The 18,035-nt window shown below is 39.3% G+C and overlaps 1 protein-coding gene across 2 annotated transcripts in view; it reads right to left on the bottom strand.

The window, feature by feature from the left end:
- tle5 (TLE family member 5, transcriptional modulator) overlaps positions 1–18,035 on the bottom strand; it is a 33,383-nt gene that overhangs the window by 8,468 nt on the left and 6,880 nt on the right. For both annotated transcript variants that reach the window (XM_028028559.1, XM_028028558.1), the window contains exons 2-4: positions 9,373–9,461; positions 5,493–5,556; positions 1,196–1,240 (exon numbers count right to left, since the gene is read on the bottom strand). In XM_028028559.1, the coding sequence (XP_027884360.1) occupies positions 1,196–1,240; positions 5,493–5,556; positions 9,373–9,461 (198 nt within the window). The remainder of the gene's footprint in view (positions 1–1,195; positions 1,241–5,492; positions 5,557–9,372; positions 9,462–18,035) is intronic.

Genomic DNA, 18,035 nt, shown 5'->3' with positions numbered 1-18,035 from the left:
GAGGAAAACGAGGAGGAGGAGGAGAAGGAGAGGGGAGACTGGCTCTGCACAATAGGCCCAGACATGAATGCTCCTCGACACTCGTTTCCACACATCCCCTTCAATTTCAACGCTCTAATGGAACTAGCCATTCGCTGCACCCACTCACACTGGGCACAAAGGAACTACGCACACACACAGGGGCACAGAACCACAATAGCACACAGTTATTCCTGAACACGTGCCAGAAATACACACATAAATTGAGGCACCAATGAAAGAGGGCACACTTTCTGACACACGCACACTATAACTTGTACTTGCAGTCTCAACCTACATACTGACTTTTACTACTTTTTAATATATATTTTGGATAGCTAATACAAAAGTGCAAGAACAAATATACAATGCCACATGCACAAAAAACACCTGATGGGAACATGCACAAACACAAAATGCTCCACCCAACTTGTGTTTGTGAATTTTAACCAAGCACAAACACAGCTTTGAGTGTGTACGTGTTTGTGCATGTGACCTGCATGCATCACAGTGGCCGTCTTGGGCTTCCAGCGTCTGAGAGTGTGTGGGTGCATAAATGTGAAGCTCTTTAAATCATGGAAGCTGCTACTTTCTCTGTGTGTGCGAGTCCATTTGTCAAAGCGTGCTGGCTTCTGCCAATAAGCTTGTCAGTGTGCACCATCAGTCATAGGGATTGCGAGTGTTTGTGTGTGTGCAGCTGGAGACGAGGTCACCGATAAGGCCTGGCCCTTCAGAGGCCAATCGCTCTCTCCCACCTACAGGCTGAGCATAAATTACTCCTCCAGTTTGAACCAAATAAACCGATACGTAAACATAATCCTCTCCTTCCTTCCAGCCTAAATCAAGCACCAACTATAGTTCTAAAGGCGTCCACCAAACTAATATTTCTGCAGAAAATGATTGTGATAGTGGAGAAATGCCATGACTCCCAGCTTACTGATTTCTATTGATGCTTGTTGCTCCAATTAGTTTGCTTCAGGTGTTTTAACAGACTTAAAAAAACATTTAAATAGTGACACCAGCATTTATTTTGCAGCAAATTAAATGGATTTGGAAAAATGGAGGCATCCTGGTACACAAAATATACATATACATATACTCATGCAGGTAACATATTTCATAAAATAATGGCAACATATTTAATGCAAAAGCCAATTAAGATTTAAAATAACCATACCTGTTTGTGCATCTCGATGTTCAGCCCGTAGGACATCTCGTAGTACTACAGAGAAAGCAAAAAAATAAAAACAACTTTAAAAATAAACAGGCACTTAAAGAAAATCAGGTGATCTTTGCACATGAAATCAAACTTCAGTGATTGCTTGTTGCAGATCAAGTTTGTAGTTATTGTAAATTTGAATTCCAAATGTACAACTCATTTGTTAGAGTCTACTGTCTAAGTTCTCTGAAAGCTATGCACTTACATTCCTGCAGTTCAATAATTATGATCCTATTATTTACAATAACTGCTCAGAAAAGTTGGAATGGTTGGAGGAATGCCTGAAGAATAATAAAAAGGATTATAGTCCAGTACAGTTTGTCAAATTACACATGCAAGTAACTTGTAACTGTTAAGAAACTGGCAGGAAAGTTATTCAAAACAATTGCTTAATCATTTGAAATTGTATCAGCTAGTAGTAACTTCAGTGAGATTAATATAATAGCAATTTAGCAGCCTGTGACATTATTGTGAAGTAAGTTTGTCCCACTCCTCACTGTCCTCCATGTACAGTCATTTCAAACCACTTCACAGCATCTCAAGAGGATAAAGAGCTGCACTTTAATTCAGTCAAGAGCTGAATCATTTCTTAATTCTTAGCCAATCGTCTGTGGATTTCCTGTGGATTACTTTTCTTTCAGGATGCAGGTTCTGGCTCTATTTGTATTTTTCATCCTCAAATGCACTCTCAACACACGATTGTGATGGATTTTAGGATGTTGAGCTGGGCTGCTACTACTCCAGCAAAGCAGCTTCATCCAGAACTCTTCTAGCACTTTGATTCACAGTTGGTAGAAGGTATTTTTCCTGGAATGATGTATTAAAATGTTGTCTGTTCTGATGTTCAAATAATTCAATTTTAGTGTAACTTATCCCACATGTCCTACTCTTTGTGCTGATTCTAACAAGATTCAATCGGGCCTTCATGTTTTCCTTAAAGAGCAAAGATCTTCTCCTTCCACACCTCAAAAACAGTGGAGAGTCTTTCCACATCATCTGTGGCAAGAGTCTGACTGGAGGCTTTTCTTAGCATCTTGCAGTCTGCTTTCAGGGTTAACTTGATTAAATGGCCAGACGGACTTATTGGTAGTTACATAGACTGTCCTCCGCTAGGAGACAGTTTTACGCACAGAGGAAAGACTAACTTTAAATTGTATTGTAACCTTTTGAAATCTCTTGCCAGACTCAAACCATCACAACATTCTTTCTGGAGGCAGACAGCTCGTTTGATCTCACTATGACGTTCACACTTACACATTATTATGAATGAGATTTGAAGTAACAATGTTCTTATCTTTGACAACTGGCGTGATGCACCTGTGGGCAATTAGATATTTACATGGTAATAAATGTGGAGGTGTCATAATTTATCTCATGGCAGAACTGTCTTGACAGAAGGGTCTTTTCTTCATTTTATAGTGTTTATTCTGTCCAAATATTTTAAAACACACAAATTTTCATAAAGTTTCCCAATTTTTTCATGTGTGGCATTGCTTTTGAGGATGTACTAGACAAGACCTTGGTATCAGTCAATGCTTGTTCCTAAATGGCTGGTTGGTAGATGGGACAAAAAGTAGACAGAGGCATCATTAGTTTAAAGTGAATATATAATTTTAGAGTTAATATCCGACCAAGGGCTGTTTCACCACAAAGTATGCTGAACTCAAGATGACATATTTGAAATCTTAATGTTCTATATCAAAGAATTGGATGCTACAAACATATTTAAACAAGAGAAATAAAGGAACAGAGAAAGAAAAGGAGACAGCAGAAAAAGAGCCTCCTTTGTGTGAACGTGTGTATGTGCGTTCCCTGTTAATGAGAGGGCCACCTTCCAGGCGTCAACCCTGTTAATCACCCACTCTGTCTGCAGGGGTCTGCTTCTGTCACTGGAAAACAAACAACACGCTTCCCTCACTCACGCAGACACACACATTGATGTACCTCAATTGCTCTTTCACACATGCATCGATGTTTTCAGTGCAATCTCATGCTGACAGGGTCTTGTGCACGAATGCAAGAGCGCACACACACACTAATCCTTATAAACAGAAACACACACACACACACGCACACGCCATTCTGCGTAGCTGCCCACGCGGAAACTCCCTAAAGTAATTACAGCACTGGGGAAATGGAGGTGCTGCCACTGGCCGGGGGAGTGGGGCAACCTGATATGCTATTAGAGCAGAAGAGGGGAGGTGGTTGTGGGGATACAAGAACGGGCCTGCCACTGATGGATTGAAGGTGTGTTTGGGTGTGTGGGCGTGTGCATGTATGGGGTTCTGAAATATTCCATTTGCAGTTTAATTTTACAGAAACATTTTGAGCAACAAATAAGAATGATGGCTACAACTCGGGATACATACAACCATACACATTCCTGCAAAGGTTGTTCATTTGTGCCATAAATACATTTTTCGTTCAGACTCCAAAGCTGCTGATGGGCATTAGAACCTGTGGAAGCTCTGCACACCACTGGATGGCTTTTTGTGCCATAGAATATAATCATTGTGAGATAATTAAAGCTCAGCTTTTTATTGTTCATAATCACCCCATTGTTTTTTCTGCCATTAATCATTCATTCTAAAAGTTTATAGATTACCATACTGCAGCTAGAAGTCCCCCATCAAGCTAAACTTGTGTTCAAATATGTCGCTGTGTGTTTCCCACCAAAATATATTTATTATGAGCTTGTTTTTATTCCAAGGGACCTGGATCCACTTTTGCCAAGCTGTTATATGGTACTATTCAAACCAATAAAAAACCCCATCAAACTGCAAAAATTCAGAGTCATCTTCTTTGATCTGCTTACACACAAATAAATTGTTAACATGTTTGTGCAGAATCCGCTCTGATTCATCACAAGAGGCAGCTGCAAGTTGTATTTCATCCCACAGAGCACCACAAACATATAAGTGCAAATACCGAACATTGATGAAAAAACTATTTTCCTCCCATTACTTTGTATAGATATCATCAGCCTGTGGGCCAGGAAGCATTCAGCAGAACATTTTCCTGACCATTAAAATAGAAACTTGGGTAATTGGGGTAAATGCCTTTCTACAAGCCCTCTAAATGCTTGAAATATTTAACTATAATAAATTACCTAAAGTTATGAATCATACAAAGTGCAATACAAAATGCAATTTAAAAACACTACAAAAAGACCTTTTTTTTTAAATTTGAGAATTATTGTTAGTTTTCAAACCTATATGTTCTGTACGAGAGGCTGATGATGAGTGTGTGTAATAAACTATGTGCCTGAAAGAGACGCACAGCAATTGCGTCTGCATTTTGTGTCTCTCTGTTGGCCTGCTGATGACGGAGAGAGCAGTGCGGCAGCACAGATTAGATGAGATTAAAGGTAGTCAGAGGATCAATTAGAGGCAAAACATCAGACGGCAACACAGCTATGGCTAGCAACAATGAGATTAGCCCCAAGGTGGAGCAGAGAGCAAGCAAGCACATCTTTGTTTGTGTGTAAACGTGTGAGCAGAAAGACGAAGGCAGGAGGAGATGGACTCGGTGGAAATGAAAGGAGTTGGAAACAACTTACCCACAAATACAAACACATTTTCATCTGAACCTAAAAATGTTGATTATCTCAACAATGCCATCTGCCAGAGACTGCTTTTTTTTTTTAACCATAAGGGCTGACATTGGTAAATCTAAAAAATAAAAAGATGGGTGTAAAAGGATTTTTTTTTTAAATTGACAAAATATAAGCCGTGACTGCAAAAATGTTGGTCAAAGTTTCGTTCTTAAATGGTCAAAAGCCATCAAAAGTTGCCAAAGCAGGAAAACTAAGTGAACCAGACTAAGGGTCACCAATTGACAAAACTCAATAATCAAAATCTACTTGGACTCCTACCGGAATATGTTTGTACCGCAATTTCACTGAGAAATGTTGACGCTTATGACTCAGACTGAATTGGGGAAGAAGGCTTTCATTCACTCTGCTCTTTCTTTATGGTACTTGTTTGACTGAACTCATCTAATTTAGTGTTTTTAAATCTAACCTAAAAGTTTTTGAGCCCGATTCCATGTCCTGAACCTGTTTTCTATAGCTTGACATTTTCTTTTAACCGTTTATAATTTTTTTTTGCATTATTTGTTGCTGCTTCATAGCTAGGATTGTCTTGAAAGATAGTTGTTTTTTTATCCTGGAGGGCTAAATGTTTTATTTTTACCCTGATAAAATAAAGGTTAAATAAAAAAAAATACTGGAATACTTATGCTTAGGTTAACTTACCATAATATAATGGCGCTGCATCTCTGACTTCTCACTCGCTAACTTGTCACATTCAAGCTTCAAACTGGGAAAAGAGAGGGAGAGAGAGGGGAACAAAGTCAGCTTGTTATTCAGCTCGACAGACGTTCTTCTGAAGTGCTGACACCAGGTGACTTTTCAAACCCCCTTCATCATCATTACCTATTTCACTTTCTTTCACCACTCTCATTACTTCCATCATCACTAAAACCTCCTCCTTCATTTTCATCATTACCAATGCATTTTCATCATCTCCTTCACCCAAATAATCTGGATCATCTTTGCCACTCTCATCATCATCGTCGTCCCCTTCAGAAGTCAGTGGCAGCATTTCACTATGGATGACAGGTGCTGATTGGCAGGAGAGGGTTGAACTAGTTCTGATTTTCTGAGATAAACCTGTCTTGAACACCAGGATCTAGCTCAGAATAAAATACGTTTCCTTCTGGAGGGAAGAGGCAATGAAGTACAACGCCTGAGAGTGGTGTTATAGCATTCCCTGTAACCCAGACCCAGTGACAGCCATTAACTGCAATCATGTCAACGCTGTTGTCATATGAGGCGGCGTGACAAAGGGAAACACGTCAACAAGTCAGCCTCATTGTCAAATAAAAATGACAAAAACAGTCCCTACATGGTGTCTGACTGAAGCATCCAGTTAAAACCTGCCAGTCTCAGAGGGCATCATTTATTCCAAGTTATTGGTAAGGCTTAACCAAATATGCGGAGACATGGTGGAAAGGTTTAGATTCGAGATAAGTTTGCAGCGAGCTTGATGGCGTGTATATTTATGCTGGGATGTTCTTCTCAGCTGTCTACACGAATGACAGCTCGATTACAGAGAGCACTGGCTGAGTCTGCATCATAAATAGTCTTAACTGGCAGACTGAACATCGTGTTGCACTCAGCCAATGATGTGCGCTCATTCATACACACCGCACTGTGCTGCTCCTATAATAATCACACCAGCCTCTGTTATTCCAAATTTAGTCAACTGCTTTATTCTTTTCTCAAAATCTGAATTTGTCATTAGGGATAGAAAATATTTAGAAGCAAACATGTTTGCCTTGCAATGCTGAAGTTCCAGTTCAACATTTTGCCTGAGCTTGCATTCAGTTCTAAGAATTATTTTCTTTCTGAAAAAAACAACAACAACACACACCTATAATTATATAGTTATGTACATTAGGACACCACATTAAACAAGTTATGAGGTGCATGTCAGAAGTAAGAAGTCAGGAAAGGATGATCATTTAAAGTCAGAACAGCATTGAATTACTGCAGTGTCATGAATTGTTTTATTTTATTACACATGTAGTTTGCCAGTTTAGTTAATTCTATTATTTAATCCTAATGATACATAACAGCACTGTCTAATTCTTAAAGTGTATTTTGTTAGATTTTGTTTCTCTTCTTTTAAATTACAATGTTTGGGAAGTTGCCCGCTTTCTTTTTGGGCTAAAAGACAAGTATCTAAAAAGTATGATAGTTATTTCCCACATTAAGGTTTGCAATTGTATGTGCTTTTAAGAACGGCTGAACCCAAAGCAGCAGAACCTAGAGGCTGTTGAGAACTGGTACCCATTGACAGCAGAGGAATTCAAATCTGGTTTGGTAAGTGCGTTTACGAGTTCACTGCTTTAAGAGTTTATTCATTTAAAACGAAGCAAGATAATAAAGTCATCACTAAGAATCTTAGAATGATGTCAATTTTTACGATCCAAAAATCTGAAGGCCACACATCTGATAAACTAAAATGCAGGGGTGAACAAAACTCCAGACTACTAAAACAATTCAAGGATAGTTGAGGTGTTTACTGGTGAATGTGAATAAAATGTTGGTTCACATCATAAATTAATGCTCATGTCATGGCAGACAATGATAAGCCTAAAAACACTGAAACGGGGCTTGGATCCACTCCTGTATTTAGTGTTACTGATAATGATGTACTTTTGCCTTTTGAAGTGTGCGAACAAGCAGTGTCCACTTTCTCAAAATGCTCCCTTTGACACCTACATAAAAATCTTTCTGCTATCCCCACTTATGCGCGCAGGCCGTATAACAAGTTGTCATGACAACCGGCGTCCTCTCTGCCAGCCTGCCATGGATTGGCTCTGTGCCTCCTCTGATTGCTGCTCAGCAGCCCCAGGGTCTGCACCGGCGTTGTCAAACGACACTTTGATGGAGTTTTATTGCCGCTTCTTCCGTCTCTAAATCGCTCCTGCTGTCATCTTTATTTTGATTTATGTATTCCCTGATCTATTTATGCACGTGAAATTGGGGAGGGGAGAGGCGGCAGGGGGGCAGGAAGAGTCGAGGGGGTGGGGGAGAAGAGAAAAGAGAAAGACAACGACAGCTACAATGCTTCGTACTATACCCAGGGGAACGCCTGCGGTACATTTGCCTTTTAGTCTTCAGCAACAGACAAGCAAAGCGCAGCAGCAGAGCGCTACAAAGCTTCGTTTGTGGCTCCCAAGACCCCCCACCCCATCCCTGCTCCTGAGTCAATAGGCACTGTATGCATGTTCTGTATGCTGAGACAAAAGAGGCATTCTTTTAACTGCACCCTCACTCTCTGAAGAGGGTTAAACGGTGCTGCTCGCTGTTATGGGAATAACAAAAGCAAAGGCAAGGAAGAAGATACGAAGGGCGTTATTGCAGCTTCAGAATCCTCTGCATAACAGGAGCGATCAGACCACAGCAGGGATTTTACACACAATACACTGGGCTTTCATGTGCCTTTGAGTGCCTGTACCTGGGAGAGCCAAGTCTGTGGAAGGTTCTGGGAGGAGATGTACACAGGAACAAACCAACCTGCTCCGGAAGGAAGATGGGCTTCAAAGTCTCCTTTCCTTACAGAAAGTTGATTTTTTTTTTTTTTTTTACTGAGATGCAGACCCTGTGGCACAATCCTCTAAAGAACAGCTATCAAACAGATGGATGAAGGTCAGGACTTTGGAGGCATCTCATACCTCTGGAAATGTAGAAGCATTTAAGCAGTACAGAAAGATCAGTAGCAAAGGGAAAACTGGCCCGATTGAGGTGCGACTCAGAGAATAATGTTTAAGCAATTGGTGCTGCAGTTGGGTTGCCTACACTGTTATTAAATTTCTTGGCATAAAACTACATCTTAAACTACCACACAGGGAAGTTGAATTATATATACTAAGGTGACCAAATGTCCTCTTTTCCCCAAACATGTTTACTTTGTGCGTTCTGTCTGAAGCATCGGGAGGGCTTTCTTTGATTAATAAAAATGTCCCGGTTTTTATCATTTTTCGTGGAATATGGAATTTAAATGCGATATTCCCTCCCAGGCCCTGTCTTGAGCTGCTGCCAAGTGAGTGTTTTTTAGTCATTCATTGACAGAACGGACAGTGCAGGTTTTAATTTAGAATCAGTTTGAAAGCATAGACACAATTTGTATTTTTATGTAATTTTGAATAAATTCAAGCATTAAAGGGTTAAGCATTTGCTAGAAGAAATTAAATCTCTACGCATGGTGCTGCTATCACCATGTATTTTGAAGAATAGCTTTTTTATTACTCCGAGTCTGATCTGAAGACATTTGAAGATGGAGAAAATCATGAGAAAATGAATGTGTTTATTACAGTCACTTCTGCATCTTTCCACCTACAACACTCATGTATATTAGCTAGATTTGGAGTCAGGTAAAGCTCAAACACAATCACTTCACAAAATAATAAAAAAAAATCTCTAGTAACTCTAACCTCTGGCCAAGATGAAGTCATTACAGCAACAGATCAATTGTAAAATCTGTTTCAGTTTCATGTAGAAAAAATACATTTGTAAGGCCAATATATCTGTTTGTGACTGTGTGAGTGCATGTCAATGTGTTCACCTGTGATATTGTGCTTGAAGAAACTGGAACTCATCCTTGATCCTGTCACAGGAGTCAGAGGTCGTAAATTTCAGCTGCTGCGATGAGGCCTATCAAGAAGACAGACAAGAAGAAAAATGTGAGACCTAAATGCAGGAAGCTGCTGCACTTCCACTGTCCTATGATGCACATGAGTCTAATCCACATACAACCACAAACAGTGAAAGACTGATTTTAATGCACACCTGGGTTGACATTTTTCATGATAAAGTTGCTATTTGTTCATGGTTTGATGACAATGGCACTTTTCTGGTGCTAAGACATAAAGTCACCTCGAACAACATGTAAGGATTTGCAGCAGCTTATTGATTGACACTTTAAGAGTTAATCAACCCTACAACTTAAGTCCTTTTGAAACTCTCTGATAAAAGTCCAACATTCAGTTTAGGAGACAACAAGTAAACCTAAAGCAGAGTCATCAGAGAACCTGGAAAGTGATACGGTAATTACTAAACTCATTCAGTTCACACTTAGAGATTTTAAAACTGTATACAATCTGACTTGTAATCCGACAGCCTAAACATACTGCAGTTTATTCTTGGTTAGTAAATAGAATTAAACACATTCTAAATCTCACATAGTGAAATACATCACCAGTCAATCACTTAGCCTGGATGCAGTTTTTAACCCTTGTAATTCTGTTTGCACTACAATTCCCAGGAAGCAGTGCACATAGAGCATAGTATAGTAAAACACAATCTCATTATTTGTCCATGAACTGCATTAAGGGACAAAATTTAAAAAAGCAAAATCATAATTTCAGGGAGCTCGCTGTTAGGATTGACCTGTTGCTTCACGTCTGATGAAATGTTGCTCAACTTTTTTTTCTTTTTTTTTCTAAACAGGCAGCTTAATCTAAAGGAACATCTACATTACAATTACTTTAAGTTCTGTGATAACATTTACCTGGCTGGTGTTTTATTTGGGGGGGTTAAAAGTTTTGAATAAGTTCAGAATAATTTCCCACAGGTTTACTAGACAACCAGATCAGACAAAACTTTCTTGTTGTTAAAATTAAAATATACTTGAGACTTTAATCAAATAATGAAGTCACTAAAACACAGCGACAACCATGATCTGACCTTAACAAGCTATCCCCACACATCAAAAACTTCCATTCCACGCAAAGCAAACCGTTGCCTGGAGACAAAGGTTTCTGTGGTACAGCAGGAAAACCTGTTCCATTATCTCTGAAGCCAATAACGCAGGGACTAAATTCAACAAACAGCTCGGCTATACGGGTCTCTGTCACGCAGGTCTTGCGTCAACAAAAGGCACTTGGCAACAGAAAGCTGCACCACACACAGTGCTGAATTAGTGCTCGTTTCAGGTGTATGTGTCCAGCATGGCCATTTTCCCAGAGCGATGTACTGATGCGCAAGATATGACTTACCCCCTAACATTTAAAATACCACAGTCTGAATCTTTGAGTCTTGGCCCTAAGGTAACTGGGCCACGTAGGTGGATGAAAACTGATAAGAAGAGAAAAATAAAACAGCAGACAAATATTAAAGGATCATTTGCCATTACATTTGCAATCTGACAAACACAGATACACTGCCAAACGTAAGATTTGTTTAACAACCTAATATATGATGCTTCGGTGTAGTTTGGATGTATGAATATTAATAGAGACAAATATGTAGAACTTTGTGTATGCCCACTTACTACATTCTTGGTAAGGAATTTGATGCCTGTCTAATCTTTTTAAGGAACTGTTTCAGACACAACCTGACTTTCCAGGTGTGGTAACATTTTTCCTAAAAATATCACCAGCACCTTTTGCAGTTTGAGTTGTCAAAATAACAAGAAAAAATATATATTTCAACAAAGATGTACCAAACGGTTGACAGTAGGGGTTGAAAATCTCCCACCAAGTCTGTCTTACCAATGCTGAATTAAAGAAGTCTGCAGACTACAGCTTCTCCATCCAACTCTGAAACCAAATCTGATATCATCTGTAAAAGGTTACTTTGGGTTAAGCTTATAAAGGACGGTCCTTTCCACTTCAGAGGCAACCTGATGCGTATCACTTTTCATCTACCCTGTCAACACCTTTCCTTTACACTTTCAGTTTGGTACTTCTGATCGACTACATCCCTTTCCCTTAAGGGCAAGAAGAGCAAAGGATATTTCCCCCCATCTGGGAATAGTAGCTTCCAGTAAGTGTAACCAGATCAAAGAAAGTTGTTGGCAATGGACAACATATGGCAGCCCTGGGTGACTAGATAAATGTTCAACTTGACCTTCCAACTTAAAAAAATACTCACATCAAAAGTCTGCATCAAAAGAGTAACATTTTTATATATAAATTAAAAATTAGAATAAACAAACAACCACCAAGATATCCACATTTGGAAGGGAGCTAATTTATGTGCAAGACTAAGGAAGTACTGTTGATAGACCATCTTCCAACGGGTTTGTGCGCTCCATTTTTGTCCCTACACGTGGCAGAAGACAGCAGACTGAGTCAGCCTCTGTGTTCTATGAATGTGTGCTCATCAAACAGGACATCCAGTTAGTCTTACCAGGCACAAGCAGTGTTAAATAAAACCCAGCATGAAGGTTAATTGCCTCACTGTTTACCTCCTAGATGAAGCCACTAAACAAGCTATTGCTGCTATTAACTCTGTATTTTTTATTTAATATAGAATGTAATCCTGGATCAGTGGTTCAGTGTTTTTCTCCTCATCTCTGCTCTGTCTTCTCAAAACCCCGTTGGTCATGGTACATAACTGCACACCATCAGCAGGATATTGCTGGATGTACATAAATCTGTGCTTGAGATTAGATTTTCTGTGAATTAACTAGACAACAAAAGTCTTCAGTCTGGTGCCTGAGTCTCAACTAGTCCATTCTTTGAAGAGTAAATTTTGTTTCCAGACTTCAATATCCATTATTTGTTGTATTGTTAGTGTATTTTGGATTTTTAAAATCCAAAATACATAAGCAGTTCCAATATTAAATGTTTGTTAGAAACGTATGTCTAGTTATCTTTCAGAGGGTGTACTTCCATTTTTTCCATTAATTTTACTATATTAAAAAATAGTAACAAAACAATATCATTTATTGCAATAACTTTTGGCACAATTTATTGTCCAGAAAATGTGTCATTATGACAGGCTTAATGACAAGTAGGTTGGTGATTGGAAAGAAATGTAGTCTCAAACAACATATTGTTTATCATTCCGTTTTGTGAGCCGGATGCGCTGCAACAAAACATATTTACTTAAGGTTGCTAAAATCTGTGGTTCCTAAATAGCACATTATGAAACAACTTAGTGAACAATGACTAAGAGCACTGGGTTTCACCTACATATGTCTAGCTAATATTTTTTTGTATACCAAGCTTACTTTGCTTTTTGCTACACAATGCTAACAATGTTTATTTTCTTCTATTCTTCAGTGACAAAAACAAGAAAACAAGGTGCTCCACAGGGGCCTGAGAGGGCACAACAGATGGATGTCCATAATGTTAATGAAATACTGCCGTAATATTGAGACACATGCCATCTGCTATGACAGAAAAAAAAGGCTGCATGCTGCGTTAGTGAATATGCATCTGTGTGTAAAAAAAATAAATAAATAATTATGTGTGCAAAAGCTTTCTTTAGTGTTCCAAGGGGGGAAAAAAACAACAACAAAAAAACATTGAAGTCATTGATGAGGTGTTTTTCAGGGACACATTTATGTAAGTTAACATCTGCTTGCATGTGTTTTAAGTTGTATGAATGGATGCAAGAGCTACAAATATTCAGTGCTATGAATCATACAGAAGGATATGAGATTTCAACCCCCCTCCCCCCCCACACACACACACTCCCTCATATGTAAAATCTGCAGGGCTCACACGCACACAAGAAAAGGCACACGCCTGGCACCTAAATGTAGGACGATCTCTAATTTGATTCCACCCTGCTCCTTTGAGACGTAATTAAAGCATTAAAAAGCTTTGTGGGCTGCTGAGGCAATTGAGACAGTCTTCGGCGAATAAATGGGATTCATCGTTTCAGGAAATTGCTGCCCCACCCCCATCCCCCACCCACCAACCCCTAAGCCCCACTCACCCCCACACACAGACATGCACACAGAGCCTTCCTGGCCTCATCATCTGGTTCAATCCATGTGAAATCTTCTGTGAACCATTATGTCTATTTTAAATAAGAATCAGACCAAGGCTGTTTCTGCTCTTACATCAATCGGGGGGGAAAAAAACGACAGGAAGGGATGGAGATTACAGGAGGGCTTGGGGGGGCTTAGCTTTACACACGCACACATACAGATCACACTACAATGATGAGACACATGAACAATAAATGAATACAGCAGGGCATTTAGACACACAAGTTGAGCACATACACAAATAAAAAGCGTAGACAGCCACACGGAATAACAGCAGGATCCATTGGAAAACATCTTCCTCAGTATAAATCCTGCCTGAGGGGTAGCTGCAGTGTGGGGATTGTATTTCCTGGAGCACTGCCTGACTGTTTACATCTCAGTCGGTGTGTGTTTGTGTGTGGCACATGCGTGAATGTTTGTGCGCTTGGAGGGAGGGATGGAGCCTTGGCATTGTAATCGCTCACTAATGACTGGATGTTATCTCACTCCCACTCTTAAACGAATGCAGAATATCCGTAATGGCAAACAGTTCCTCTATGTTTCACTGCCAGGTTGTCTTTCTGTTCCATGGCAACAGTCTGGAGGATGCCATGTAAGCTTTCCGCCTCTTCTGTCTGTCACAGTTTCAATAGAAAGGAGAGTAAGAAAGAAAGAAAGTAACTAATGATTCTTTCTGGTAGAACATTCCTTAGCGGTTTAGATTAAGACAGAGGACATAATTTATTTCCTCACTTAAAAACTGAATTTTTAAATCTTGCAGACACAAAGAAGACCTTTGCTATATTCTTAAACTATACTTTAAGTAGATTTATTTACATTCCACAAAAAGAAAAAAAAACACAAATCTACAAATACTGATAGTTGAATAGGTGTGGGTCTATTGTAGTTAGCAGAAGGGGAATTAGCAAATCCCACTGGATTTAAGAGTTGTGACAAGAATGGAACATAAACAATAAAAGCTAGTTATTAACAAGACTTTGATGAAAATATATATAATACTTAATATGTTTCTTCCACTGACTGTATACAGATGAGGCAAACATATTTTTCTGAAAGGTCGCAAAAGGACGGTCTTAAATTGATTTTTAGAGATAAAATTACATCTTAAAAAGATTGCCAAGAAAATACTTTACCAGAGTTAAATACAGGCTTATAAATGGAGATATGTAATGGTAATGGGTCACGAGTCTCTTTCACAGTGAGTCAAAAGCAAAACAAACTGTAGAAGTGCATTGTTAAATACCCAGAAAGCACTCCTTAGCCAATGAGTGGTTAACGTTGTGTTGTTTTGCAGCTAAAACTGATTAGCTGTTTCAGAGACCTCTCCAATGCTTTACGATACAGTATACAAACAAAGCAATATAATGCAATAAGTAACTCATTTCTCCTCAATACAGATTTTAAATGGAAATGTGACTGTATGACATTCGTACATGTATGAATGAAACTCACAGAATGTGCTTAAACATTTCAGAAAAAGTCCACTGTTACCAGATTCACCAAGCCAGACGTTGAAATGATTAAGTCTTTTGCTATTACAGCAGCCCCAAACAAGATTGGATCCTCCATCCAAGAATAGTTCCTACCAAACAATTCCATCTAAATATCCTGGATTAGTGTTTGGACTAAAGCATATGAGCCCAGCGATCTGAGAGAGGGACAGAACTAACTGGCCCGTATCCAAGCTCATCCGGGCCAACTCCGTCTGAACCAACGGAGAGAGCCCAGCCACGCTAGCTGCTCAGGGTTTGCAAGAGAGGCTGAGGAATAGGATTGTGTCTTCAGCAGCTCTGGACGGGGGCTTTAGAACACGGCGAGAGAGCCTAATCCTGTTTCGGCCAGGAATTTGATTTTGATTATTATCTCTCACAAACCAAGCGGAGGCTTACCCCCATTTCTGCAGCGTTATCCCAACAACACACATGCATACACACCCCAACACACGGAAACCTCCCTCCCCCTTGCAGTCTAGCAGATTTGACCTCGTTAAGACGCTTTAAAGGGGATTATTATACTTTTATCACTTCAAGTGAAGTGCCCTTGCAAACACAGGATTGGCATGGCTTGCCTTCCCTCCCCTCCCGGCACAACTATCTTGACCCATACACAAGGCCAGCCAAGCGCTCAGCACAAACACACACAAACATGGTATTTAAAACACTATGTTCTGCAAACACAGATGCACCTATGCACAAAAAACACAAGAAAGACACACACAAGGTGAGGGAGGCATGCTCCTAAACACACATACACACCACAGGAACGAAGTGCAGAGATTTCGAAGCCAAGGGAAATAGGCAATTTGTCAAGAGTGGGGAAAGTGGTGAGGCTGACAGTACTGTGGTTTTGGGGACCATAGCTGAGATTAAAGGCAGGCTCACAGAGGGAGGGCTTTAAGATTACACCCACAAAGCTTGTGCAGATGATTGATGCCCATTTGTAAAAACCAAGGTTATTACTGAGAACAGCCAGAAAAAGAGCAAAGACAGGCAGGAAAAGATTAGTCCCAAAGTTAGCAACAAGCAAATAAACAACCAAAGCTGTGCTTGCATATGTTTGACAGCAGGGAGCTGTTGTTTCATCTTGCGATGCATCAGCACTACTGTTCTTGCTCTTACAATTAGTAAAGCTTAAAATTTTAGGCTACAGTTTTAAGCACGACTGACTTAATAGTTTTCAAATAGTGGTACCAATTGATCACCCTACAAAATGGGTATGACAACCTGCTTAAACATAATTGAGTATACCAATCTGTTGCTTAAACGGTGTACTATGTAAGAGTGGACAATTTTTTGAGCATAATGAAATAACATTGAATCCTGATGGTAGGTGGTGTTTTAGTTGGGTTAATATAATATTCTTTTATACGTGACCTCATTCCTTACAGGCACCAAACGAAGCAACTACCTCTCAGCTTGAAAGGTCTCGTGGTCTAGCAGGTCTTTTCTACTTTGGAATGACGCAGCCAATCAAGCCACCTCCCGTTGAGCTGCTTTGTTACAGCCCATCACACTGTTCTCCACAGGAGAGGGGTTGACCCGTCCTCCCAGCAGCCTCTTTTCTTTCTACCTCCCACATTCCCCTTCAAGGAATCTTTTCCTGAATACTGATTCAGTTCCTCTGAGTTCCCTCCCACACAAAACACACAATCTGGTGGACTCCTAATTGCACAACATGCATGCAAACATACCAATTCAACCAGTCAGCTTCCCCCGCAAACAGTTTTAAACTAAGCATGGAAAGACACACTAGCTAAATGTGAATAGAAAATGAAGACACCCAAAGATGCCAGGATCAGAAACCATTCCTATTTTAAATAAATGAAAAAAAAGAAAAATTATTAAAGTCCACTCTGACACAGATCTAGATAGTCTTTATGAGAGAGACAATAAGGGCTCAGTCTCCTTAATATACCTGTATACTTAAAAGATAATAAAAAACATGATACCAATCAGTGGAAATATGGGGGGTTTTTTTTACATGTTTTCTGTAGGAAAAATAAAATTAGGTTCTGTAGAAAATTGGCCTAAGATGTCAAATGTGTAAATTGAAATCTAGAATGAATAAAATGAAATGAAAAACAAAAGTCCTACTTAATTCTGGACCGAACATTGTGAATACCAATACGTACATTTTGTACAGTAAAAACCAGCCTTTTCCATCTCTCAAATCTCAATAATATTTTAGTTAGGATTTTATACGTGGGATTTTATACGTCTGATTTATATAGGATTTTAATATTGAATTAAAGGACTTTGGAAAAGCTGCGAGTATTAAAGGCCTTTAGACTTGAGCACTGAGGTGACAATACAAATCAAGTGAATTCACCCATTTTCAATGGTGCACTTGAGGATGCAAGATAGGGCGCAGTCCCCCCAACAGAGGCACATATTTAATACCTACAAAGTCTGACAAACTAAAATTAACAGCAAAAATGAAATTTAATACAATTAGTGTTTGTAAAATGTGTAAATGTCCACTATAAATTGTCCTCCAATTAGCTGAGAAAAATGTGTTTATCAAATGTGTTTATCAAGCATGTACAGACCAGACCTAATCTGCTACAGCTTAAAATCTTTGTTGTTTGTGCCCCTTGGGGCATTGAAGATAGATGCTAAGTAGTGATGGGAAATCGTTTTATGGACCCGTGTGAGCAGCCGTAAATGCACGACTTGCAGCTGTGCCTCACAACTACTGATGTAAGGTGATTATAGTACAACACTGAATTCCAGAAAATTGGGATGTTCTTTAAACGTCAACAAAAAAAAAATGGAGCACTTTCAAATCAAATCAAATGAGACATTTTTTTTTATTCACAACAGAACATAAAAATAGTTAAATAGACCTGAGAAATTGTACATCTTCATCCACCAAATGAGCTCATTTTAGCTCTGCTAGCCATTTCATGTGCTAGTAAGCATCAAATTCTCATTTTAAACCAGGGAACTCAATCCTTGCCGTTCTTTTTGTATATTAAATATAGCTATTAGAACAATTAATTT

The sequence above is a fragment of the Xiphophorus couchianus genome, chromosome 9, assembly GCF_001444195.1.
Source record: "Xiphophorus couchianus chromosome 9, X_couchianus-1.0, whole genome shotgun sequence".
Classification (NCBI taxonomy): Eukaryota; Metazoa; Chordata; class Actinopteri; order Cyprinodontiformes; family Poeciliidae; genus Xiphophorus; species Xiphophorus couchianus.
The sequence above is the reverse complement of the archived record's forward strand: the minus strand, read 5'-3'. Positions and strand labels throughout refer to the sequence as shown.